This window comes from Phaenicophaeus curvirostris, chromosome 1 (assembly GCF_032191515.1).
Source record: "Phaenicophaeus curvirostris isolate KB17595 chromosome 1, BPBGC_Pcur_1.0, whole genome shotgun sequence".
Lineage (NCBI taxonomy): Eukaryota > Metazoa > Chordata > Aves > Cuculiformes > Cuculidae > Phaenicophaeus > Phaenicophaeus curvirostris.
Genome location: NC_091392.1, coordinates 65,894,974 through 65,921,819, shown reverse-complemented (window position 1 = coordinate 65,921,819; position 26,846 = coordinate 65,894,974). Strand labels below are relative to the sequence as shown.

Here is a 26,846-nt window from a genome sequence, read left to right as displayed (position 1 = left end):
TTCCATTTGGTTCTTTTATTAGCAGAAGTTAAGAATACAGCAAGTAGTAAGATCCCATCTTACATGGAACCATCACCAGAGTCCCCAGCCATCAAAACCCCAGAATGTGCTTCATTGCTTGCAACAGTAAGCAATTTTTAAAAAGAAATATACTGAACAAGGCCACTATTTAATGGGGAAGGAAAGAAGCTGTAGGTCCTAACTATTCTATGGCAATAACCTGCACACAGAGCAAGCAAGCCTCTGACTGCTGAGAGTAAGGCATTCAGGTGCCAACCTGGGAAGAGTTCTCAGCAAGAGCTACAGAAAAGTGCACAGCTAGGTTGTTTTTATTGGAACACACAAACTTCTAGAACGGAGAGACTGACTGGGTTAAGAATAGCAGGTGGAGTACTGTGTTTTTGTAATAGTTCTGTGCTGCGTAGGACCAGGTTACAATCACCCTTCAAGGAGTGAAGGTGGGATGATCCAGGATGGAGACTGCCACTTCTGCTGGTACTGTTACAGAGGTATCCCAAAGCACCTTACAAACAACTCTGATTCTGATATGTACCACGCTTTTCTCAGACACCAGCATAATTCACTTCCTGCCGGCCAGCTCTACCCGTTTGTCAGGGATGCCAGTGCTCTTAGCCCTTACATCCAAGTTAATACTGCTCTTTACTTCATTATAGTACCACACAGACCTGTGATAAGCTTCTTCTGGCCCTACAGGCATCCAGTGTAGTTATCCTACTGAGAACACATCCCTCTAAGCTCACAGACTCTGCTGCAGCACCTCTTTCTGCAACCAATCTTGCTCTCAGAGGCTTTACAAAGACTCCATTTGAGGGGTGAAGCCTTAATATCCAATCAACTTGCAAAAGGCATTCTGCTTCTACTTGACTCCCCTCAGCAAAGTAACTCCCCAAAACACGCTCTGTGATAATCCAAGGTACAGGAAGATCTTTGCAATCCACATTTTCTTCTTGAAGGATGAAAAGTCAAAATCGCAGGAGTCTTAAAAAAAAAGACAACAAAAAATCCACCCTTTACCTTCCTTCCTTCCTTATGAAATACAGCATTTTATGAGCTGTTTAACTCATCTATGAGAGGTAATTGCTCTGAATTTCCAGCTAAACACTCCAAGCAATACCTGTGCCATAACAAATAAAACGTTCAAGTTTCATCTTAAGACTCCAAAGATTCTCCTTCAGTCTAGCTTCTGAACGGGCTCCAAAGATCAAGCTACATCAATTACACAAGAGAAGGGTCTATACCTCCCCTTATATAGGAGGTGCGTCTGCTCCACAGCAATCCAACTGAACTCTTAGTTTTACGTTTAAGAAATACCAGCAGTCCCATTGCTACAGCACAGATGGGAAGCAGACCTAAGGAAAAAAAAAAATGGAACTGCATTGGGCCGATTGTGGATTTTTCCTCTTGAAAAACCTGCAAACTCCCTTGGCATATGGAGCCCGACACATGAGAAGGTAATGTGCTTGAGGTCTGCAGTAACTCTCAATTCTAAGTCCTGGAGCACAGAGCTTCCTCTTTCCAGTCCATCTTAACCCTACCTCTGTTTCCCCTCACATGCTCAACTGTCTTTTGACAAGCACGTTCCCACAATTTGTTCAGACAAAACACGGCAGGCCCGCAAACGGCAACCACCTACTCAACGGGGGCCTTTGGGTATAGGCAGGCACTGATGGAGTCGGACTGTTTGTCATTTCATGTGCAGCTATCCCACCACGGTCCAATTCATATGATGAGAACCAAAACAACTTACTGTACAATCCACTATCCAAAACTATACAGGCCACGGCAAGCTTGGAAGGCAGCTGTCCCACACGCTTAGGCAAGGTGCAGATGCGTCTTTTGAGTTACTTGAGTAAATAGACTTGCTAACACTGTGACCTGGATGACAACGTGATTAATCCAGCCTTGACAACCCTTGTGTACACCTAGTGAACCTACTCCAGCTGCGGGCCAGGACCCCACATTGCCCAGCGCATGCTGGCCACCAGGAAAATATGCAGGGCCAACATGCTTCACTCCTAGGAATTTTACCTGGTCCTCCTGCAATTGTTTATTTTGTGCAAAATTGAAACAGTGTGTGGTACTTGCATGTTGCGTTCTTTACAAAAACCCTTTCCCCCCCACCCATTGTTTAAAACATTTATATAAATTTTATTTAAACAGAAAGTTAGAAATCTTATTTACAATTTGTTTTTCTCCCAAAAGAGCATCTAAAATCAACTCCCAAACCCTCCAAGAGGATATAAATTTAACCTCTTTTTTTTTTCTTTTTTTTTAAAAAAAAAGGAAACTGCTAAGCTATCCCTCCCCACTTCTACAAATCAATATGGCATTGAACAGAAGCCGATTTGGAAGGGTCCTCTGTAGCTCAATCTGTAGATCCCAAGAATAAATTAGGGTTTCTGAATTTCCTGGTATTCAAATTGATTTATTCCATTGCTTGAGGTATAGGATTTATCTTGGTTAGTCAGAATCCCCATGAAGCTCCACGCCCCATCAGTTGAAACTTGGATTCTTCTTAGGTATTCATTTTGCTAGCCTGTATGCTTCAACCGCACTCGCGGTACTGTTTTGGTTACGATCTTGGGTTGAAGGCTGGTTTTACTGCATCCCATCTTCCTCTGTGCAGCCTCCTCCGACTGTGAAACGGAACTCCTGGAGGTTCGAAACCCCATGGAAGTGCACAAAAGCGCCAGCCACTACAAAGACGTGAAAGAGCTGATGGGAGTGGAACTGCAGAAAAGAAAATACTTCTGTTTAGCGAAGGTACTCCGGGTTCTGGTGCTACCCTGCCTCCAAAAAAGCCACCACACATTCAGCTGAAGTACACAGTAACACGTAGCAGTACCTGAATCCACAAGCTGCAAAGTTCTCAAGATTTTATATTAGAAGCCCATCCCTCTCCTTATAATTAGCAAAATAATTTAATTGCACTCACATCCCCCACCCTTTCCTTGAGTCAAAGGAAAGAACATAACAAACATTAATGCCACAGCGCATCTTTGTGAAGGGGCAAGGATTATTCCAAGACGCTTTTAAAATTAGTTCCTGTACCACACACACTGGTGGTTTATTGATAAAAGGGATATCTCATCCAGTTAACAGGTACAAACTCTTCTCTGGTCACAGGCATAAAGTTTTACTAAGTGGATTTTTCAGAACATTAGGATTTTATTTCTCTGCCACAGAGGAACAGAAGAGAAAAAAAAAACCCCACATGCTATACTAAAACCTAGAAACAATCAGATGCTTTGAATGAATGCCCAGGATGCTACTGATTATAATACAGCAGAATGAAAACCATGAGGGAGCTAGATGACAAAGCATGCCCTTGTTTGAGGGAAGCTGTACTAATATAGAAAATGCTCTTGAAAAATTTCTACAAATGTGCATTTGCAGGCTCCATAGGAAGCCTGGAAAGGAGTTGGTGGTACACCAGCGCTTCTGGAGCCTAACTCATTATCATAACGAGGCTTAGTCTGGCCACTTAAACAAATCTAGGAAACTGGTGCTGTGCAAAAGCCACTCAAACAACTCAGGCCTCGCTCTCATTTCTAATCTTCTTTAGGGGCCTTTAACTATCCTAGTGGAAGTACAGTGGTCTTCCAAAGGTTCATCTCAATCTCATCTATACTCTTGCTCCATCCAATTTCTTTCTTTACATCTTCCACAATCTTTGTGATCTCTTCTCTTATCCCAAATCTCCCCTACCCACACACCTGCTCATCTCACTTTCCTTCTTCTGGGCTAGAGATCCCTCCAAAGCCCAAAAGATAAGAAGCCAGCCACGGTGAAGATCCCAGGGAACACCAAATAGAGAAACAATCACACACTATTCTGCACAGAAGCAAAGCAAGATGTGTGTTTGCAGGACCCTCAACACACACAAGAATGTTCACAAAGTTGTTTACCTATCTACTAAAGCTATCTAGTAAATGTGCTGCGGTGAATTTGCACACCAGCAGTTACCTCAGACCAGCCAGCTTGTGGTCACTCAGCAAGAGAGGCACCAGGTAAAGCCAGGCTCAGAGAGCCCACAGTTGCTTGTCCCCTTAAGACCCTTTGTTTCAGGTGCACCAGTTCCATACTTGCAATACGAAAACATTGCCACAACATCCTCTAGCCTCAAGGGGAACCAGCTTTCATGTTGGTCTCCTCGTTCCAGCCATTCTGTAGACTCACCCAGATGTCACACTTGCCAGGGAAGAATCTCTCCGGGATGCGGGCGGCATATAGTGCAGCACCAGTGATGTACAGGCATGCCATGAGTGCCAGCCAGCCTATCTGCCCCATTGTGGCTGCTTTCAGGAGCCCCTCAGAGATGACAAAGTGCAGGGTGGGAATAACCCCACTAAGACCCAGACCTAGAAATACTCCTGGGAGGTAAAGAAAATGTGGGAGAGTCAGATTTGAAAACAGTGGCAGTAAAGGGAGACAACGAAAACACAAAAGCTATGGAGGGAAAACTCAGTCTTTGCCAAAGCAGCAGAAAGGTGATAACACTAGAAGCTGGAGGCCCCCAGAAGAGCTTTTCTGGAGAGAAAGTTAAAGAATACATAAACTTCCTTCATATACCAGAAGCTACTTATGTTCCAGCAGATACTGAAATATTTCATTTAATGACAGTGTCTGCCAGCTTTAACATACTTTAAGCCAGTTCCACATTTTGGACTATAGAGGGCACTGAGACTACACAAACCATGTCTCCCTTTACCATAATCTCTCAAAAACAAGACAATGAAAGACAAAGAGATTATTTATCATATACTGTGCAAGTAGTCCTAGGAAATGTAGAAGTAGCATCTGAGGCTCATCTGATCTGCTATACATAAGAACATGGTTTATTCATTCCGATTTTAGCAGCACGTTCAGAAATCTTGTAAAAAAAGTAGGGAGGGGAGGTGGGAATAATCATGTCCCATCCAGATTTTAGGTTTGGAAGGCTGAATACACTGAAGCTATACCCATAGCTTGCCCAGGAAATCTAGATTTAGCATAGACAACATATTCAGGCTAATTAACAAGAAGTATGACTATTTAACACAGCTGCATTCTGTTTCCATAGCTGCCCCCTACAGCTTTCATTCTTCCTACCTCAGAATGCAAAATCAAATCTGGTTTTGTTCTTTTGATCACGTGAAGATAAAACCTAGGCTCCATCTTAAATTTGTGGTTTTTCTAGGCAAATAATTCAGATTAGTTCAATCATTCAATGATCTGCTAGGGCCTGATTCTAGTATTACAAACCCAAGACAAACAGTAGAAGTCATAATCACATACACACGTCGAGCAGTCAGTCATCCTTTGAGAGAGCAAAGTTGCTAGATACAGCTAGAAATACTTTGCACTACCTTTCCTACTGCATGTGTTACTGTCCATTTCAGGAATGCACCTCCAGGCTTTGCACCAGCCCTTATCTGTGCATCCAGCTGGCTACAAATCAATGCTGAAAGAAAAGCCATCAAGCTCCCAATCCAAGAACAGTAGCTCTCTATAAAATTTAGATTCTCTTAAGTCTTCGCAAGGCTGTTTTTCCAAGTTGCAAGTAGAGGACAGTCAGTCAAGAAATAAAACAATTAACTTCAGATCTTACCTGCCCTTACACCCCGGTATTCAGGGGTTGCAAACATGTCCCATTGTGAGACAATTATGGCTGCGATGCCCAGGACACAAATCACAATCAAGTAGATGAAGCAAGGCTGAGGGTTGCAATAGAAGGAGTAGTACAACCACGGTACAAAGCTGCCCATTATGAGAAGTGCAATGCCAGAATAATCCAGCCTAGAAGGAAACAAAAATTGGTTCCATAAAAAATGTGAATCTTTGATAGTCCTCATACCAACACTCTCTTCTTTAGTAGATCAACTGTCTGCTTTTTATTGCAAAATGAAGTTACTCTCACTATTGTAACTTACTTCCTGATGGGAATTCATCCACCAGTGCCCTCCTACAGTAACAGATTACCTTGAGAGAAAGCTAGTAAGGCCATTTTTTGGACAGTCATCAGCAGTAAACAGAGCAGGCTTTAGATCAAAGCTTTTTGAAGAAAACTCAGATGAGGAATAAAGAAGCACAGGAGTCCTCTGAACACAAAAATGGGCATAGAGTATGTAGTGAAAGAACAGCCAACACAAGCACCTTAGTATCTGACAAGCACAAGTGAGTTAGGCATCAGCTTAAGTGACCGCTGGGGAGTAATGTTGAAATGGGGAGTAATGTCACAATTTTTCAACCACACTGGTTTTCTATACATCAGTGAAGAAAAAAAATCCTCACAGCCACTGCTTTCTTCCCCACACCCTGATAAATGCTCCTACAAAACATAACAGGAGTTAGTTTTCAGTAGGGGACTTAATTGCTGGGTTACTTTAGAGGCAGTCTTGCAGATTACACTGTCCTAGGTTAAGGAATCTTAGGACATAAGAGATATTTAGCAGTCAGCCAAAAAAAGAACGCGTAGTAAAACCGAAAGACCAAGACACCTTGATACAAATTGTGGAGATGTCTCACGTAAGTTTAAGATTCAAAGTTACTCAGAACAGTTGATATATGACAAGAAGTGACAGTTGCATAAAAAATTCGAAGTCCTGCAACTAAGCTCTAGGTAAATTACTTGCAGCAGCCAGATGCAAGCACACACCTGCCAAAGAGCAGAAAATGAAGGAGTTTTAAGACTAAAATGACAGCACAAAAACTCATGCTGAAACAAACAACTAGAAGAAGCTGCATGCAGTTTCTGCTCCACTGTGTTCTGAAGCACATGCAGTTATGGACTGTACAACTCCTATACTGGGGCTCCAGCATAAATCCCAAGCCTGTTTTCCCACCTGTTTCCTATTTGTCCTATTCTGTATTTTAGGCACTTACTTGGAGAAGAGCCGGGAAACACCTTCTGAGTGGCAATAAACTGTGTGGAAAAGCCATGAGAAGGAGAGGCAGAGTATGGCTCCCAAGAAGAACAATCCAACAACCACTTTCTCCTGCACCGGTGCTACAAAGGACATGTTTGGTCGAAACATGTAGAAGATTCCCAGACAAAGGAAGAACACACATCCTGAAAAGCAGAAAGGTGTAAAGTTCGTGCATACAGGAAGTTTTTCATTCCAAAAGCATGACTTTAATATACAGCACTAAACATAGGAGTTGCATGACAACTAGCAGCACATATGCAGAATAACATACTGTCCCACTTCAATTATGCATTCCAACCCCATTTCTACCTCAGATTGATGCAATACAGACTTGCATGAACTCTAACTTTAATCGTTTTGCAAGATGCCTGACAACTTGTTGGACATTCAAGAGCAATAAAAAAAATCTGTTGGAAAATGTAAAGAGAGAAGGACATAGTTCAAAGAAATCCTCTCCCTTCAAGGCTCCTTGCAAGCTGAAAGCCACTCACAGGAGGGGCAACTTAAGTGTGTTCCTGTGACAAGAAATGTGATCTCCATTAACACCTCTACACTTGGGAATAAAGACTACCTACCAGTAATTTGTTAAAGAACTGGAAATTTTTAATTCATCCCTTTGTATTGAATGCCATAATTAAGGAAATCCCATCCAATCATGCTCAGATAAAATTAGAAGAGGGATAATAGCAACCTGTTAAATTACTAATGGAATGATAATGCTGACCACCTCACAACCCTTTCTATGTTGCTCTCAAAGAAAGAGAGAAAAGAAACCAATTAGCATTAAAGCAAACTGACAATACCTAGAAGATGTGTCCAGATGTTACCAGTCTCTGTATGTATTCTGAAGATACTCTTAAAACAAGCCCGGAAGGAAGGCATGGGTGGTCTGTGTCCATGCAACAGGTAGTCATTGTCCTTCAGCCAGTCAGGTAGAACATCATGGGGAATGACTCTCCATCGGCCCTCCCATACCTAGAAGTTAGAAGATTTTAGTTAAAGGCAGGGAATTGAGTTCAACTAACATATATGGCACAAGTCAGAAAACCTGTAGTAAAACTGCTGGAGTTAGTCTAATTAATCTATTGTACAGTAAACAGAAAAGGAGTGACGAGACACCTCTGGGGAAAAGGCTTTACACTTGAAACACAATGCCTAAGTCACTGTTTCTAAATTCAAAACGGTATCATTACAAGGTTGAACTGCACCGCTCTACGAAAGAAGTATTTCAGCAATTCATTGAACAGGAAAGCTATTGGGGCTTTTTTTTACTGCTAACGAAGGGAAAGCCTTTAAATCAAGGCAAAGCTTTTAATTAATTTCCATGTTTTGTTTTCACAGATCGTCTTTTCCATTTAATTGAAGAAGCCTACACTTAATTCTCGCTAAGAAATAAGCAGGTAAAAATCTGTTCTACCAACCACAAGCCACTGTGACTACATATCTGCTAGCATTTGGGGCAGTCTAGCAAAAAAGCTACCCAGCAGCACTAATATGGGCCAGAAGGAACGAAGTGCCAAGAGTCCTTTGAGAAGCGTTTAATTCCTTATTCAGGCTGGAAAAAAATGTTCCCACATTCCCAAAATAAATGGTGACAGATCAGTTAAGGCAATAGATCCATGACTCTCAGTTACATCAGATTTCTTCTATAGAGGAAGAGAGAGGGTATGTGCACACAACTATTCTTGCAGCTGGTTCCAAATGAAAAAAGCGTGCACAGATGTTCTTAGCACTACTTCAGTAAAATAAGATACGTGTAGTCTTCAGTTGGGCTTCAGAAGCAGCACTGCCCAGCAGAGGGGTATCGGGGAAATGCTTTATGTACCGGGGTTGTTTCTGCAGTGTTCCTTGGATTTGCCGCCTGGCTAGTAATACAGGAGCGAGCCCGAAGAGTCCTGAAACACTAAGTTTAAAAAGCTACATTCTTATTTCAGTTTCAACAACAGAAGCACAGAGATTTGAAATTGATTCTCCACACTCCTTCATGGATGCAAAACAAAAGTAATCAAAACAACCAACCCAATTAAAGACTGGGCTCTTAAATAAATTACACATGAAAATTAACTGGTTTATTTCATTAACCAAATGTTTGAGCTTAGGTAGGAACAGCAGGAGGGAATTCATTTTACACAATCCACCCTACAGAACATCCAAAAAAGGGAAAAAGATGCAGAGTTAAAAAAAACCAAAACCACTACAAAACGACCCACACAGAAGACCACCGAGTAACTAGAGTCTCTCTGTAAAAATATCAAAGAAGAGTTCATAAAACCAGCAGGAACAAGTGTATGAAGCGTCAGAGACTGATACAGTCCCATGACTGTAAAAAGCAGCAAAAATTGAGCCAAGGTCAGCAATTAGAAAATCTACAACAGATTCAATTAGATATAGTTTTAACAGAGCCTTGTTTTCTTTTCAAGTAAGGGACCAAGCTTATTCTACAATGGATACAAAATATTCAGAAAGCAAAATATTTGCAAGTCTGAAGAAACCTGAAAAAAAACGACCTTGTAAATGAAAGTGCCTTGAACCAGAAACATTGGAAGCAGAAGGCTTTTATTCTGCTTTGCACTCACAGGTGTTTCTCAAGACAAACTCCTCAGTTGCATGATCAGCTTTAGAGTCTCATTTGCAATCTCTTTTGTTCCATGCTTTACAACTTATTCATCTATGACAGACTGAGATCCTGAGAAGCTGTAATGTTAGCAATTATAACAAGAGATGCCCATTTAGGGGCGGTGTATACCTGCTCTACCCCACATTAGTAGTGCAGCCGCTGCAGGCACAGTCTGTTGCCCACTAGAGCATCCTAAAAAAAGAAGCTATTTCAGTAGTTTCCACATGTCTTTACCTTGCACACAAATTCTTCCATTCTCTCCATGGCATGGTGGGCTTGCAGAAGAGGTGACATACCCATAAATCCTTCATCTTCTTGAGGAGACTCATCATTTTGTTTATCATCCTCAGAACACTGGGGGTAAAGAAACAGAGAAAATGAAAATGTTTTTTATAAAGACAAAGAGATAAAAGCAGCATTGTTTTCCATACACAACTATGATGTGAGGCCTTGGCAAATAAAGAAGTCCTCTTTCCTGCTGCACTGAGGAAGGAATTCAAGATAACCAGCAAAAAGTTATTACATTCTTATGCATCTAAAAACTCCTCACATGTCTAATCCATTTTGCACATGTTTGCACTAGGTTTGGAAGAAAGCAGTGTTCTTCTGTGAGTTACGCTTCATTAAAGCCCAGATATGGAGTCTAAGCCCTGCAGCCTACCTACCTCTAGGGAAGGATTACTTCCTATTTTATGTTTCAATATCATTACGCCTGTCTTAATGCCTCTATAGCACATCTGGCATTTTAGGATAATAACAGGCAAGCCAAGGAGAGGAATCCACTTCCTTGTTAGAAATGCTTCACCTCAATTTTCAGTTTGAACCTGAAGATCTATTCTGTTTAACTGATGATCCTGTTCAGCTCATAATCCGGTAAGACTTTTACTCATTTGTTTGACTTTCAAGGTATTTCATAAACTAGTATGAAACTTTTGTCAGTTAGACAAAGGCACGCTATCAAAGAAAAGTAGCAGCAGGCATCAGAGTTTTACGAAAAATTTAAATAAACATCCATAATCAAGGAATGCCAAGAGAATTATGAAAACAAAATCAACAAAAAAAAATCACCAACCCTGAATATTCAGATGGCACGTATTACTAATAACTTCACAGAAAGGAGTCGCTAGGTTTGGAAGCTTTCTGCCCTATGTGGACTTCCCCCATTACCTACACATTACGATACATGATAGCTTTCCATTTAGGAAAAAAGCAGGGGAGCCAGAGTTCTACATTCCTGTTTGCTTACTACAAACGCTCATGGCCCATCACAGACCCCATTCCAAGGTAAACAAGTTTGAGAAAGGTAGAGAAGAGAGAATGAGCCTTTTGTACCCTTCAGGCCTCACAAAGAAAGTTGCCATGCACCTCGTGACCAAGCCAAGAGAGCCCCACAATCTGTGGGGAGGCTGGCCTTCTCCATAATAAAGACAACGCTTTTTCCCTCGTATTCCCATATCAAGGTTAACAACTTTAAAATGAATATTACTTACCAATAATACCATCCAGAGTGACTGATAATCTAATACATAATCTTGCATACTTTATGAATTTTTACCAGTACTGTTCAGGTTAACGTCTCGAACTTCTAGTCAGAGATTGGATCTGGTTAACTGAACAAGTTGCTTAAACTTCCATTTTTTAATAAAGAAGAGGAGAATTCGTCCAACCTACAGTAAGCTATTTACATTCTTCAATATTTGTTTTTTTGAAAGAGAAATGACATGTTGATACTTGCTTTGGTAGCCAAAGTTTGCAGTAGCCACTGAAGCTTCATCTTTCAAAGAATTCCCCCCCCACCATGTAGTTCTCGACCCAATTTTGCTTATCCAGAATACAGATCTCTGCGACGCAGCACACAGCATACATCCTTTGTATGCTATGTATGACCTCATGTTTGTCCACATTAGGACAACTTGATTGACTAATCTCTTTAAATAATCCACATCCCTTATACCACCTACTCACCTTCACTTACCATTACAGTCAACGCCCCATCTAAGCAAGTCTGGACAATGTTTTCACATTTTATAGAAGATGATCCATACCAACATTGATAAGCTCTAGGTAGATCCTAGAGCAGTATAAGACAGAATTAAATACACCCTTACTGCCTAGGTTATCCCATTAATTCTACTGAGAAAGGCATCAGGCAACACCAATATGTCAAAAGGTTTAGTATCCTTCTAAAACAGCAATGTGTCCTGTTGGACCAGAAAGCATACTAATATAAACCAAATTATGTTTCGTTCTGACTCAACAACATACTCTGACATTATTTCCCACAGTATCAATTTTACTGGCTTTTTCTACTAATGGATTTCTCTGGCTAGAATTCTCAGTTTTCAATATTATAAATAATTAACTCAAAGTTATAGAGACATAGAATGATTTGTGTCGGAAGGAACTTTTAAAGCTCATCTAGTCCAAGGCCCCTGCCATGCGGGTCTGGATAAGACGCTTATGATAGTCTGCACAATCAAAGAAATCTTCAGTTTCCAAGACACCTTAAACACCAGCCTTGATTTTCTGTAAGTTCCAGTGTTCTTGATAAAACAACTGCTATGCCTTTTAGCTATGCTAGAACTCCCTCCCCTAGCACCACACAATGACCAGCTGGAATGGGGTGAACAAGTTAGTAATCCTCAATTTACTAAACTGGGTGGACTGAAGGACAAAAGGTCCCTTACAGAATCAAAGCCTGTATTCATTGCAGCCTGCCCAGTGACTCAAAGCCAAAAAACGTTCATTTCCCCCTCTCCATATACTCCTATTTCTAGGCTGATGGGAAGGTTTAAATTTGAACAGACTGCAAAGCTTGAAGAGCATAGCTATTTATGAACTAGTCCAACATCTCTGCATTTTGGCAATGTGCCTACAAACAAATCATTACTGAGCTTCTTTTAGTGATAAAAAGAATTCATACCATTTATACAGTCCAGATTACTGCCAGAAAATGGAATTGATTTTACTATCTCCTTCCTGCCACTAAATTGCAAAATTAGCATTCAAGGGAAAAAACAAAGCTCAGCTTCTTAGTCCTTTTCTTGCTAAGGAGGCAAAATGAGGTCTGTTCTGGAACATCCGTCCTCTCTCAACTCCTTCCCATAATGTCCCATTAGAAAGAAGAGTAAACTGCACTTCTTAGAAGCTGGAAACCTATAGCTGGAGTGCAACACCAATGTCAGTTTTCATTTGGAAATCAAGAGTCTATTGACCTTCAATTTGTCAGACAATGACTGAAGGGAGAAAATACCTTCCTGTTCAGAAGGCGTATAGTCATAAAATTTCCACTGTCACAAGTTCCTCCATATCTTAGGATACCTATGTTCTCTCTTGGCCTGATCGTCTCAGTAATTAAAAAATATTTCTAGAATATAACAACACAAGCAAGCATATGCTTTAAGACCTGTTCTCTCCAAGTTCTGCCCACAGAATCACATTTTAAAATGGGGAACACCTTGGATAAATAATCTCACTTGCCTAAAAGAACATGCAAGGAGAGCCCAGAACAGCACAGTATTTCCACTTTTCCTGGGGTATGGTATATCCTGAACCAGGTGCTTCCAGAATAATTTTTGCCTTTGTACTCTCTAGATCGTAGGACAAAAGGATTTTCACTCAGCTAACATTTCAGATGTTCTTTTACGTCATGTAATTTACTCAATTTCTTTTAAAAGCAGTCTCAAATATTGGCTAAATTCTGTGATGTCTTTACAACATTTTAGAATATCTTGAAATACAAACCCTCGCACACTTCTAGCAAGCAAATTGGTTGCAATCATCAGCTGTCATTCTTCTGCTGCACATATGCAGCAATGCATAGAATAAGCCTTTCTTACAAATCAGAAATCATGGCTTCTGTATACTTACACTCTAGAGGTCCAAAATATATAACACAGGATATATTAGGATAGATAAGTCTATGGAAATGCCAAACAGTCCTTCCAATTTTAATCCTATCCCCCTTGCAAATTCATAGAGTGCTAAACCTACCAACATAGTACAGATACCTAATGAGATGGAAATTATACAACAGAAGGCTAAGAATTAAACCTCAAGGACAAGTGACAATGGCCAGAAGAAAATAGTTTTACTCGTTTATCCATATTTGCTTTATTTTGGAAAGTCTTCCAGATTCTTTTTTGATAACAGTGATAGACAAGAAAGTAAAAGAAAGACGTAGAAATAAAAATTATACCTCTTTTTACAGAGTTCCAGGCAACATACTTGCAAGAACAGATCATCTAAACAAGGTTTTTAGAGTGGGCTTTGGTAGGGATATTAAAGGTTTAATGGCAAAACCAAGACTTAGAGCACGAGAGCAAACAATAGCAAGAAACATAACAGCCCAACTGCACAGTGTCCATCATTAAATAAGTTTTAACTTTTAATTTTAACATTGCTATTATAGTCATAGCACAAGTTATTTTTAAAAAAAAAAGTTTACATTTAGTAGTAGAATTTGTTGCCTGAATACAGTTTAAAGGATTCAGATCACATAGCCAAAGACCCTGTTAAAGGCAAAACCGCAGTAAAACCTACTCTAGTAAATACTTCTTTTGTCTACTACAACAGCTTGTCCTCCTCACACAGATTTTTATACTATCGTTCTCAAATCTGTTAACAGACACACTGTTTATTAATGGAAAAGCCTGTCAGAAGTCAAGTCACATCAGTTAAAAAAAAAAAAAGATAAAAGATATTCCAGAAGCCCTTTTTCTGCTTTTGGAAAAGTTGCGTTTTCTGGACTTCAAGCGATAAAAGAGTAGGTTCTTGAGATTTGTAGTTTCTTGATATAATTTTAAAGATTTCTGGAAGGTTTGAGAGTTTGCACGTGACTCCTACTTGCACAGGAGACAAGCAGGCTCTTGCTCATCCCTTCCGACTGCAATATCCCTAGACAACTTCATCAATTTGTGTTCAGCAGAGTGTGTAAACTGAAACGTAAGTCAGACTTGAATAGAGGCACTAAAGAAGCTTACTCTGTCAGAAGTGGTACTCTCCTCCCTCACACCTATCTTTCTTTACACTGCTTCTGGCACCTCTCTGATCCTTGGGTTGATAAACTGAACCAGTACTAATCTGGCAGAAATTACTCCTGGTTTTGCTACATGAGCTTCCTATTAGATAAAGCTGGTTCAGGTAACAAAGGGATTTGAGGAGCTCACAGTGCAACAGAAAAAGGGAGCGTCAGCTCCCATTTTAGAGGTCCACTACAGAATACTTTGTGGATCAAGTTCAAGGCCAAGTTTCTTGTCGACATATATAAATTGGATACCAAATAATCTCCAGTCCCCGTTTTTGTAGCATTCATCAGCTAGAAATGAGCTTAAGGATTAAGGGAAGTTAAACTAACGATCACTTCAATAGGCTGCTATATTCTCAAAACTCCCAGCAGCTTTCAGGACCGCACTTTCAGAAGCTTGTCAGTTTTCACTGGTGGCATTTATGGTATTTGATGCAGAACCAGGACTGCACTCATTAACCAGCAACACTAGCAACTACAATATGAGTCTCCTCAACCCCAGAAAGGGCACAAGTCTTCAGTGTCAGGGTTCCTTTTTGGATAAAGCCATCACTTAGTTACTCAAGGGCCTTAACTGACCATGCCTGTAGCTATGCAGTATTAAGCACTGAAGACAATAAACTCCCAGCCATGCCTCAAAGCTCACCTGTTTGTGATGCCAATTCACCATCAAGAAATCACCGGTGCCCTAAAGCTACTGTCACATGAATTTCCAAAGTGTGATGCAGCCTGAATCTGTTCTAATGTTCTTGTTGTGTCCTTCAGCTGCTGGCAGAGGCTCCCTCACTCTCTTCCTGATCTGCGTCCCAACAGAATTCTGCTGCAGTATGGACACATCATTGTAACACAGGATAGACAGTTCAGAAAAAGCGAATGTCTTGCTTAGTACTGAGTCATGGGATATTATATGATTCAGTACTCATATACAACTCTCTTTGTAAAATGCAAGTTAGAAAACACATGTCGCTGCATTTACAATACCACTGTTATACTCCATATAAAACTGAAGTCACAAAGTCTAGACATGACTTGGGAGTTTTTGCTCTTGTTTATCTGATCTCATCAGATGAATGATTAAGTGTTTAACATGACATTCAAGTCATTTAATGTTTCTTGGGGCAGCATGCCAGATTCAGTAACTCGAAAGCATTGAGCATAATGGCCAAGATACATTCAAGGCTACAATATAAAAATGCTATTTTTCTAATAGCAGTCCTGTAACATCCTTTTCAGCTAGCCAGATTGGGTTTTTTTCAGCAACTCCTCTGTGCCACTCTGTGAACTGATGTTTATCAACTGTTCTTTTGTAATGGGAATGCAGCGATAGGTGGTGCCATGACATTTCTCCTAAAAGCCTGTTGTACATTTTTCAAAATTTCATTGGTTTATGTTCCTTATATTGTAAGTAATTAACTGGAAAAGCATATTACCGTAAAACTTTCCCTGACTTCCCCTAACTTCTGCACATACCAAGTTATTCTAAAGCAACAGCTTTGTCATTTAGAGTTTACATTCTCTCTTAATCTGAGAGTCTTGTAAACACAGACACACCACAGTTTCCAAAAGGCTAACTACGTTCACCCTCTAAGCAGGGTGTGCAAAGCTGTTTTTACTGTCACAGGCGCAAAAATTGTCTTTCATTAGCACTGTGCCAAAGGCTCTTTCAGCCTATTGGTCAAAATGTTGAGTACTTGAAGGTTCCTGGAGTTTAGTATTTCTCCTTTGTAGGTCACCTTCTTATAAAAGCTACGCTCCATTTAATAAAGCACTTGGAAACAGTTTTATACAACTGGTCATGGGTGACTGCTTGCTGGCACTCATTAAAAACAAGCATTAACATTTAACACTCATTCAGCAAATAGTCCTAGGACAAAGTCACATTTTGGCTTCAGAGACCTTACTAATACACCCTTGTTAGACCTAGCTCCCTCATTAAACATCTTCAGATGGAAATGGTTTGCGGAATCTCTAAGCAGTAGCAACTACCGATTTTCTGTCAATGCCCAGTACTTGACAAGGGCCAAAGGCCTTAACGCCCACACGTGCTCATTAGTTCACTTTGAGAAGAAGCCTGCAGGAATTGCTTCTACTGTGGAAGATTCTCATGTGCCATTTTCTGCTCCTCTGTCGTTGTTAATCCTGACAGCAGCAAAAGAAAACAAGTGTGCTTATGGAAAATGCTCTGTTCAAAAAATAATCAAAGAGAGGCCAAAAGCGTACTGCTGAACTTAACATAAGAGCAGTCAATCAGTCTAAAAATAGTTGAGGAAGATGCAAGTTAACCCACCAGTACAACAGGTTTTCTCTTATAGCCTCCAAAAGGCCACCACATCCCCTATCGCTGCCTAAATCAGGCAGATAAGACCTCCAGTAGAACAAAGGCCAAAACTGTGGAATCTAACCCTTGTCAAGGGAAACAGTAGTGCCAGTGAGTTATAAATAAAACCATTCCCTCCCTCTCCTAGTTTCAACACACAGCAAGTAATGCTTACAAAGCCAGCTGGCAGGCAGCAAACTCAGAGTACCAACTCTCCCCATCTTGAAGGGCTGAGACCCTCCAGACTAATACAAGGCAGGGGAATCCAGCTGCAACTCCACAAGACACAACCTATTACAACCTTTTTGTTAATTCACATGAGAGTTTTCTGAGAGACAAGGCAGACATAGAAACATGGCCATTTCCCACATTAACAGCCTTCTGGGCAGAACACTGTCTACTCGTTGTTGACCAGGTCACCAGTTTGTTTTTTCTGCAGACATTCAAGCTCTAAAAGCCTGCTAATAAACCAGGCACATCAACTGTCAGTGAACGATGCATCAACATCCAACAAACTCAAGTCTGCGGAGCCTGAAAACTGTCTCCATAGACTTTTCACATGTGTTTGTACTGCTTAAGTGGGAATACTTGGAGATACTGTACTTTGCGTACCCAAAATTGCCTTGCCGTAAAAAAAAAAGTGTATTTGTAGGGAAAGATATTAGATTTGAGCACTCACTGCAGTGACTAGTGGTCTGAGTAAAATATACATTACTTCCAGTGCTCAGAACAGCAGTGAAGGAGAAATTCAAATATTAAGATCTTTTGATCTGAAGTAAAATGCCAATTCATATGCTATCAAAGAAATAACATTCTATCGCAGGAGCTGTAAAAACAGTGGAAAGAAAGAGATGATAAGTAAGTCCACAGAACAAATTTTGAACACAATCTGATTAAAACAAAAGCCAACATGTTTTAGTGGGACATCAGATTCTGCTATGCCGGGCCTCTCCCATACACACTCAGAAGACAATTTCTACCAACAAAACTGTAATGCAATGCAGGAAGAAGGCAAATACAGAAGCAGATGCCAAGTTTTTGACTGTAACTCCATGTACAAACAGTAAAACGCTAGACTGAAAATACAGTTAAATGCTTTCAAACTGAGTAAGGAACTTTCAAATAAATCTATAAAGGAAAAACTTTATGGCAAACAGAATTTATGAACATCAGCTCCAGAAAGATTATTCCTAAGATTCTGATGTCTATCTTTAGCCTTCAAGATTTCATTTAAATCTTTTTCACATAGATAGCATGTACCATAAAGACAAGTTGATAATTTCATGAATTTCCATGAACTCTCCTGTCAATACCAAAACTATTTTTGTAGTCTACTTTTGTAGACAGAATGTACACACTTCTGTTACAGAAGAGGCTTTGAGTATGTTCTGTGATTCAAGTTAAAAGCCTCAAGTCATTTACTTCCCTTCCAGTTATTCCAAAACTTTTCTTTTTCTTACGTGAAAATCTGTTACATTCTGTCTCCCTTCAAGTCACTTTGGTACTTGTGCTCTAGGAAGACTCTACCTGCAGGCATCATTAAATTTGTCAGAGGTCAAATAAGTTCGACCTGAAGCCAAAACCCACACTCCCTGAAAAGCAATTCAGATGAGTATTTGCCCAAATTTCTCCTGTCCATCCAGATGGCTTGAGAGCTACTCACACCTTCTCCCAGACCGAACTATAGGTCATCAAACACCTTAGAGCAACAGGTTCCCCCTTTGTGGGCACATTTCAGTGCCACACAGGATACCTGCACAACACAGCTCAACTGTGTTGTGTGAAAGGAATCATCATTCAGGAACATAATAGCTTGGTGTCTGGAATAAAGGCAAAGAAAAGTGTTCTTTTGTCTACCTCCTGTCACAGACAGGTTACAGTATAAAAGGAAAAGGTAAAGTACAGGTTTTTGGGGCTGCATTAAGAGACCATTCATCAGATTATAAGAAGTCACATGCATTGATTGTGCCATCTTAAAGCCACAGTAAGAGATATTTCCTTAGGAACTATTAATGCTGGAATCACAGAAGGCAGTTGAGACAGAAACACTAAGAAAGGAAGATTATGGCCCAAAGGCTAGGCAACCCAGTATGCTACAGAAGGGAAGCACTTGCTGAAAAAAAGGCCTTATTGGCACATATGCAGCACATGTAAACCAGAGAAAAGAAAAAAAAGTTTACACTGCTGAAAGAAAAGAATTACGCAGCTTGCCTGATCCTTTTCACATTCAGATAAACAGTCACTATTTCTCAAAGTCACAGAAGGTCCACTCATCTGCCAATACACCAACTGCATTTTTAAAAAAAGATAGCAAGATGCCTATCCTTTGGTACAGACACTTGGAAGAGGAGATGATTTATGAACATATACGCACTTCAGGAGAGAAGACAGCATTATGGGATAAAATACAGACTAAAAAGGTTCAGCTGTGAAAGGATAGTGATCATAAATGATCCATATCTTCTTAAAAGCATCAGTATAAAAAAACGGTCAGATTAACAGCACTGGCAGGATGTAGCTGTTTTATTATTATTATGGATAAGCATGCTCAATGCAGCCTGTAACTCTTCACTATGTCTGTTCAGTGATTATTACAATTTACAGAAAGTAGGATCTTTGATGTAATTTTTATTTCACAGCCATGCAACCATGCAGGTATAATAGGTTACTGGTGCCAGGGACAAAGGCCTCAAAAAACCACTTTTAGGACTAAATTTGATTTCTTTAAACCATCTATATTTATTTTCCATGAAAATGCTTTATTTCTTAAGAGAACTAGTATTTTGGCCCATCAAAACTAAAAATGGATAGTATACAATGCAAGCTGTGCGGAAGACGGAAAATAATTTTGAGCAATACAATGGTATGCTTCCACATACCTCCTTAAAAAAGACTATTAAAATAATTAAGCAAAATCAACTACTATCTCTTAACAGCTCAGACTGCTTCCTCCTACAAGCAGAGAACAAAGTGGATAATACAAGTAGGCAGAGGGAAAGGAATCTTGTATAGAAGAGTTTGGGGCATATAAAGGAGCTGCGGTGATATAAATAGGCTAATAGGAGGCAACAGGAAAAGCAAACAAGGCAATATTATCACAGGATAAAGATGCCCATATTTTTTACACTAATATCTTAAACCCAGTAAGCTTTGGGGAAATATCATATCCATTAGAATACATCTACGTTATGATATTCGAGAAAGTCAATACGATTAGCTTGTCAAAAGTAGAAGCACTTCAAACCATATTAAATGACCATGGTGGTTCTACCATCAAGACATCGTATAGCTCTCATCCACCTTCTTTCTCCTACACAGGAAATTCCTTGATTGTTACCGTCAGCATCAATGTTGTTGAATTTAGCCCTTAGAACGCTAATGCAGAGGGCACAACAGAAGTCCTTTTAAAAGGCTACATTTAGCTTGCGTGCCTGAGCTGTAGGAAGAACAGTAACTTTATACTATTGTTTAAACAAGAGCCTTATCAAAACCAGAGGAAGAATCATGCTTTTGAACCAATGAGTCATCTCTACTGGTGGCAGTTGCATGTAGCCAGAATGTATGGTAAAGAAAAAAAGTGAATCCTAGCTGGCATTAGAGTAACAGCTGTGCTGAGGCTTATAAAAGACAGAGGCAGATATATAGCATAATGTTTTTTCCACATTTAGAACACTGTAGTCAGTCTCACAATGAAGGCCATTTGGCAAGCTAATATTGGTACTTCCGACAGCAGTGTCTTTTGGGATGCTCCAACCGAAATATCAATTATTCAACCTTTTAAGAAAAAAAATGGAAAGACATCAAAGTATTAAAACCAAGAATTCACAGAGGACATAAATAGTTTAGGACAATAAAAGAAGTCAATAAAGCAGGAGACCATATAAGGTAGAGAAAGTTATGCAGCTCAAGACAGAACAACAAGGCCCAAATGGCAAAACCAAATCTCTGTGGCAGCAGAGAGAAGACATCAAATACAAAGAAGCTAAATATTTGCAGTGAGCCAAAGCAAAAGAAAGGCATACTTTTGTCCTAAGGATGAAAGCAAACACATAAAAAAAAGGGCTAACACATGCTGACAATGCCTGAAAAAGCAGAAAAGAGAATGAGAGTACTTTAACCATTTTATGTCCACAATTCTAAATTTAAACACTTTGACTCATCTGAATAATTTCTATTTGGCTAAGCAATTGTACAGAAAGAATTATGGGCCATAATCAGTTATGGGCTTTTAACTTGGGCTATTCCACCTGCAGGCAACAGGTAACTCAAATTACTGAACCAGGGAATTCAGGGCAAAGAATGAAAACAGCCTTCAAAAAGGATGAACCCAAACAGAGTCAGATGTGTGTCAGATTAACATGTCTGTTAAAAATACCTGCTAGCACAACTCAGGTTCTCTTTTTTATACTTTAGCAAATTCAGCTGTTTACTAATACTCTGCACCTTATATGCATGATTTACAACCTTCCACGTAATGCAAAGGAAAAGACTCTAGGTATTTCCCGTTATCAGGATACTGAGACTGTCCTATAGAAGTTTTAGCATTGTACAACTTACAGTGCACTGCCTTGGCCTGTTAACCATGAATATCTGTGCAGACTTCTCATTACAAAGACACGGGAAACTAAATTCAGTACAGGCTCAAACTAATCAAGTTCAGATAGCCTAACACAGGTTCTCATGTCAGCTGAACCACAACAGTAGTCCACGCACACAACCAGAATCTGTGGCAAATGCAATTACAGCAACAGCCCAGCTCTTCTGCATTGAAGGCTACGTTAAGTGGCATCAGCATGTTTTTGCTGCTGGCTAAAACTAAACAAGTTGTTATGAATGAGCTGATACACTAAACTCATTAAGCCGTGTAAATTTAATAGCGAGCCTAAGCTGAATGCCTCTTCCACTTAACTGTACTGATACCCATCTGTATATATCCCGACATAAGCATTAATTACAGTTCTGAAACTCTCTAACCAGAAGGTACTTTGGTCCAATGCTTGGAGACACTATCTGCATACAACACTTAATTAAGTTGCGGAACGCCTTTCCGCAGGATGTTGTGGCTGCTAAAATTTACAAAGCTCATGCATCAAAAATTCAAAAACACTGCCATTGGCTCAGGAAATCTGTGAGCCACCAATTAAAAAGGCTGGGAGAGTGTCCTAGGGAAGAAACACTACATGCTTTCCCAACCCTGTACTCTTCCTTACGAGCCTGTTATTAGCTACTGTCTGAGATGGGATATCATGCACTATAGATGTTTGCTCTAAACAAGTAAGGCCATTCTTCCAGCAAAAATGCTTGCAAACAGATTTTTCCGTCCTAATCTCTAAGACAACAGCAATTAGCCAGGGTTCAGATTACATCTAGCCAGAGTCAATGTATCTTCTCCTTTCACTTATAATTTACTAGAAGTTACAGAGCAGAGAACAAACCAGTACAAATCTCTCTTCCTTAAGGAGGAAATAAAAAATACAAAGCTAGTAAATTCACACATATGCCCCGTCTTGTCACCCACACATTCAACTGGATATTTCTGGCATTCTCCTGGGTTTATAACCATTATTTAGCAAGCATAGAGATTGTAGGCTCTCAGGTCATATTTCCAGAACTTATTTCAAGCACTGAAGCACTTATGCCAAAATTCCTTTTTTCCCTAGTAAACCTAACATAATCATAGAACTTACATTTTCCTGGTCAGAACATAGAGGTGGTTCCCCTAAAAGGAGCCTCTGCTCAGAGCTGTCCTCTTCAAAGGCTGTCTGTGTTCTTGCAGTGTCAGACATGTGTCCTTTTCTGAGCCGTAGGCCTGGCTCTGGATAATGAGCATTATCGAGTTCCGTTAGTTCATTCATGAGATGCTGGGAGCCTTCTCAAATATTCTGCTTCCTCTTGGTTCGGTTTGGCTGATTATGGCTCTGAAAGACAAACACTTTGTATAACTACATTGAAGTTAAAAAGAAGAGTGTAAGAGCTGGTTGGAAGAAGATCATACTTAAAAGCTACCAAACTGCTATGACAACTGCTTTTATATGTGCCCAAGCTTCCCCAGGATCAATTATACAGACTTCCATGCTGTTTGGACAATGGATTCTCATCTTGTGACCACTAATACAATACTTTCATATCCTAACACAAGTTAAACACAATCTTTGCAAGATGATAAAGGGTGAAGCTCCATAAAACAGTAAATTCACAGAAGGAGAGTTGTACTTTTATGAATTATTATTGTTAAAGCTGCAAACATTGGGCTGTCAATACTATTTACAAATAAATTATCTATAATAACACTGTCAGCTTTCCTCTGTTATGAAGCTCATTTCAAATCATTTGGGCTAGTTTTCACCAAAACTAGGACACTAAGTACTGGTGCAACTGCTTGGATAGTAGCTAGCAAACAGAGCTCAAGAGGCAACTAACTTTAGATGGACTGCAAAGAGGGCAGTAGTACACACAGTGATTACGTTTCCCTTGCTTAAATTAACACATTCACAATTACTGCTAACAAACAATAGGTCTGTACCTTTATTTGTATAAGGAATTAGACCAGGCAGATTTAAACACCACTCATTTCATCACTGCAATCATAAATGGACAATCCCCACAGAAAACCATACACTCTGCTCAGAAAAAGTAACCATACTTTAAACTTGCAACACCACAAAAAGGATTCGGGGTAGATTTAACTCAAGATGCTAAAGATTAAGTAAACTTGAAGAAAATTACCTAATGCCAACCTGTTAATCTGGGCCCTCATCCAAGAGTATTATTGGTTACCTATTTAATCTCCTGCATCACTGTGTGGTGCTCACTTCAACAGCCACTCAAGAGATCCCCCTTTGACACTGGTTGCCTTGGGAGGAACAACAGGCAGGGCACTTAGAAATCAGAGTGCCAGAAGCCATCAGAATGAATTAGCACTCAGCTTCAGAAGGCTTCAGAATGACTTTGAATGAGAACATGCTCATTTTGCACTAAATGTCATTCTATTGTCATTGACTTAATGTCATTCTATTACAGCAGCATCTATGTACTTAGATGTGACTAACACATAACATTAAGATAACCCATCTAACTAGTTTTAACTTGCCAGGTTACATAATTATATTAGAATTTTAATGCTAAATAAAAGGTGCTGAACTTTGTCATAACACAGGAGGACAAATTAAAAAACGTAAGATGGGTCATTGATATTGGCCATCTTGTAATATAATGCCACCTCCAAAAAGCCAATAAATAACGTACTCCTTCCTTTCACGGACTAATCTATTTACATATGATCACTTCAAGATAGTTCTCAGTTCTGATAAATGTGCTACAGTTAATTTTGCTGCAGCAGTCTGTAATATTATATCCCCTCAGCTGCTGCTAATGAGCAGGTAACAGACTTTGCAGCACTAAATGATACCTCAGTGGTCCATGTTCAGTATGGCGCACTGCTTTAAACGCCCAAGAAGGTAAGTTTACAAGATGACAGCAGAGCAGATGATATGCCCACCTTCTTGCTAGCTCCACTGCAAGGTCAGTAACCTCCATCTGAGATGGAACAACTAAAATGGCCACAGCTGTTTACTTGGTAAGCACAAGAGCCACAGGACTAACACCCCATGAGAATTAAGCCAAGTTTTAATATTACTCAGGAGGCCAAATGAAGAATTTGAGCAAGTGGATTTTAAGACCACAAACAAATATTTGGAAAGCCACAGAACAACTGAAATCTTGACTGGTTTTGTCGTATTTCAAACAGTCAATTCACAATCCTATTTTCATGCAAGAAACATGCACATATCACCACATTACCATCTGGGAAAACATCCCTGATCTAGGGAAGAGAGAAAAGAGTAGACAACAAGAACTACAGTTTCAAATGAAAGTGACTGGGTGTCTTAAGTTAAAAGGCAACTCAGACTGATTTCAGTAAAAGACACTGTGCTAACTTGAAGTTGCAGCTAAAACAAATAAAAAAGAAAAAGAACGTAAGCAAAGCAGCTGTTTGTAAACAAACACACATACACACACACACCCCTTGCCTGATATTCAACATAACATTGCAAACAGGGCCATAGGCAGTTTCATGGATTGTTGAATTTGCATTAGACATTTAACCAGCAAGTTTTACTAGTTCTAATTTCTACCAGCTTTAAGCAATAGAATTACCATTGTGTGCTGTATTACCTGCTATATTGCTTAAGAGCACGTCCTTACATCACCTCTATGACATTGTGGGAGCAATGCTTAAAGAGGCACAGTAACAACCAACATAACAGGCTTAACGGCAGCTGGCCAAGATGCTTGCGAAAGGTTCTTTAATGCAAGAAGATAAAAGAATGCCAAGAGACTTCTTAAATCAGGCCTTGAAGATTTCCTTCACTAGCACTTGCTGCCAAGCAATCACTAAGGTTAAAAATGAAAGATACATTTCACCTCTAGCGACTGTGATTTGTATTCAGCTGTAGAGATAAGCTGTAGAGCTCTGCAGAAATAGAAGCTGTTGTTTCTTGAAATTACAGCAGAATTGCTCACTGAACTAAGATGTTTCCATGCTTTCCTTCATGCAGGATCCTTTTAGTGCTAAATATGCTTGCCCTTACTGAGCATGCAACATAAGTAAGCTGAAAGATAGCCCAGAAAGCATTGCTGCTGGTTTTTTGTCCTTCAGAAAAATTGTACCTCAAAAGCCAAAACCACATGCCTGAACGAAACACAAAGTTGCCAAAAGAGAAGTGCTAATAGCCAGAACTATTTGCTCACCAGTGAAAGAAGAGAAGAGATTATGAAAAGACAGTCTTTAATTTCTATTTTAAAATTTCTATGACTCCACAGTTCAGTGAAGTGTTGACCTTTCCCTAAGAAAACAGGAAGGCTAAGTGTGGTCAGCAGCACCTAGCCAGAAGACCATGGTTGAAATATTGTGAATGAGAAATCTTATTCCCCCATTCTGTCTAAGACCAGGCAGTTCATGAAAATAAAAACTGAAAATGGAAAGCTACAGAACACTTGAGGTCTTGGAAGAGATTGTTTTGTGTTTCACTGAGATTATAAATCTTATATTTAAATTCTTTGACTTTTTTTTCAGCATGCAACAAGAAAAGCTTTCATTAAAATTAGCCCTCATTTAAAGAGGAAGTTGCCATGAACAGCTTAAAATCCACCTAAAGACTGTATATAAAATAAGCATAATATCAACAGCTAGATCAATCACTGAGTTACCACTGTGTTTAAAAAAAATCAGCTAAGAAAGCATCTACAGAGTTTTGTTTGTTTGTTTGTTTAAAGGCTAAGTCAGCTTTTGGAAAGGACTCAGCAGTTTAATACAGACATAGACTGCATTTAGAACGACGAACACAAAATATAGGACTCCATTAGTCAACAATATGCCGCTGCCACCACACAACCTACAAAGCCCAAGTGGTCATCGCTCGCTGCTGCTCACTTCACTCCAGCTCAGTTCAGAAGCCAACCTCACAGCAAAGAGACAGTACCAGCTTCAGGCTGTAGACAGATAGTCATCATCTTTACAAAAACAGAATCAGAAGGCAAAACTGTTTCAGTTTACCGCAATTGTGCAATGCTGGAGGACTCAACATCCACAATTGCGGAGCATGCTTAGCACACAGTTACATTCCTTGAGATGACAAGGAAAACATGACAGGATGATGCTACCATGCTCTATAAGATCATCGCAGCTATCCCCCAGAATGAGTGGTACAGCCCTTCTAAATTCCCAGAATTCAGCTGGTTCTTTTACCTAAGCTAAACAATGCCATGTGGTAGTAAAGCAAAGAAAGTGCACCAAGAGTAGCATCTGTAGCTAAATTTAAGAGATTTGCAACTCCCTTTTTAGGGTAAAACATGGTCCCAGGTAGTCAGACTACCCCTTGCAACTCCTAAGCAAAGCTGTCTCTTCAGCATCCACCTCTTCCCAATAAGTTCCTCTGCAAGCAGCATAAGCATCCC

The 26,846-nt window shown here is 39.8% G+C and overlaps 1 protein-coding gene across 3 annotated transcripts in view; it reads right to left on the bottom strand.

Moving 5' to 3' along the window:
- ADIPOR2 (adiponectin receptor 2) overlaps positions 1-26,846 on the bottom strand; it is a 46,842-nt gene continuing 19,996 nt past the window's right edge. For all 3 annotated transcript variants that reach the window (XM_069860839.1, XM_069860855.1, XM_069860846.1), the window contains exons 2-8: positions 22,577-22,807; positions 9,781-9,900; positions 7,733-7,904; positions 6,886-7,072; positions 5,612-5,799; positions 4,201-4,394; positions 1-2,751 (exon numbers count right to left, since the gene is read on the bottom strand). In XM_069860839.1, coding sequence (XP_069716940.1) covers positions 2,620-2,751; positions 4,201-4,394; positions 5,612-5,799; positions 6,886-7,072; positions 7,733-7,904; positions 9,781-9,900; positions 22,577-22,744 — 1,161 coding nt within the window. In that variant the 5' untranslated portion in view covers positions 22,745-22,807 and the 3' untranslated portion in view covers positions 1-2,619. The remainder of the gene's footprint in view (positions 2,752-4,200; positions 4,395-5,611; positions 5,800-6,885; positions 7,073-7,732; positions 7,905-9,780; positions 9,901-22,576; positions 22,808-26,846) is intronic.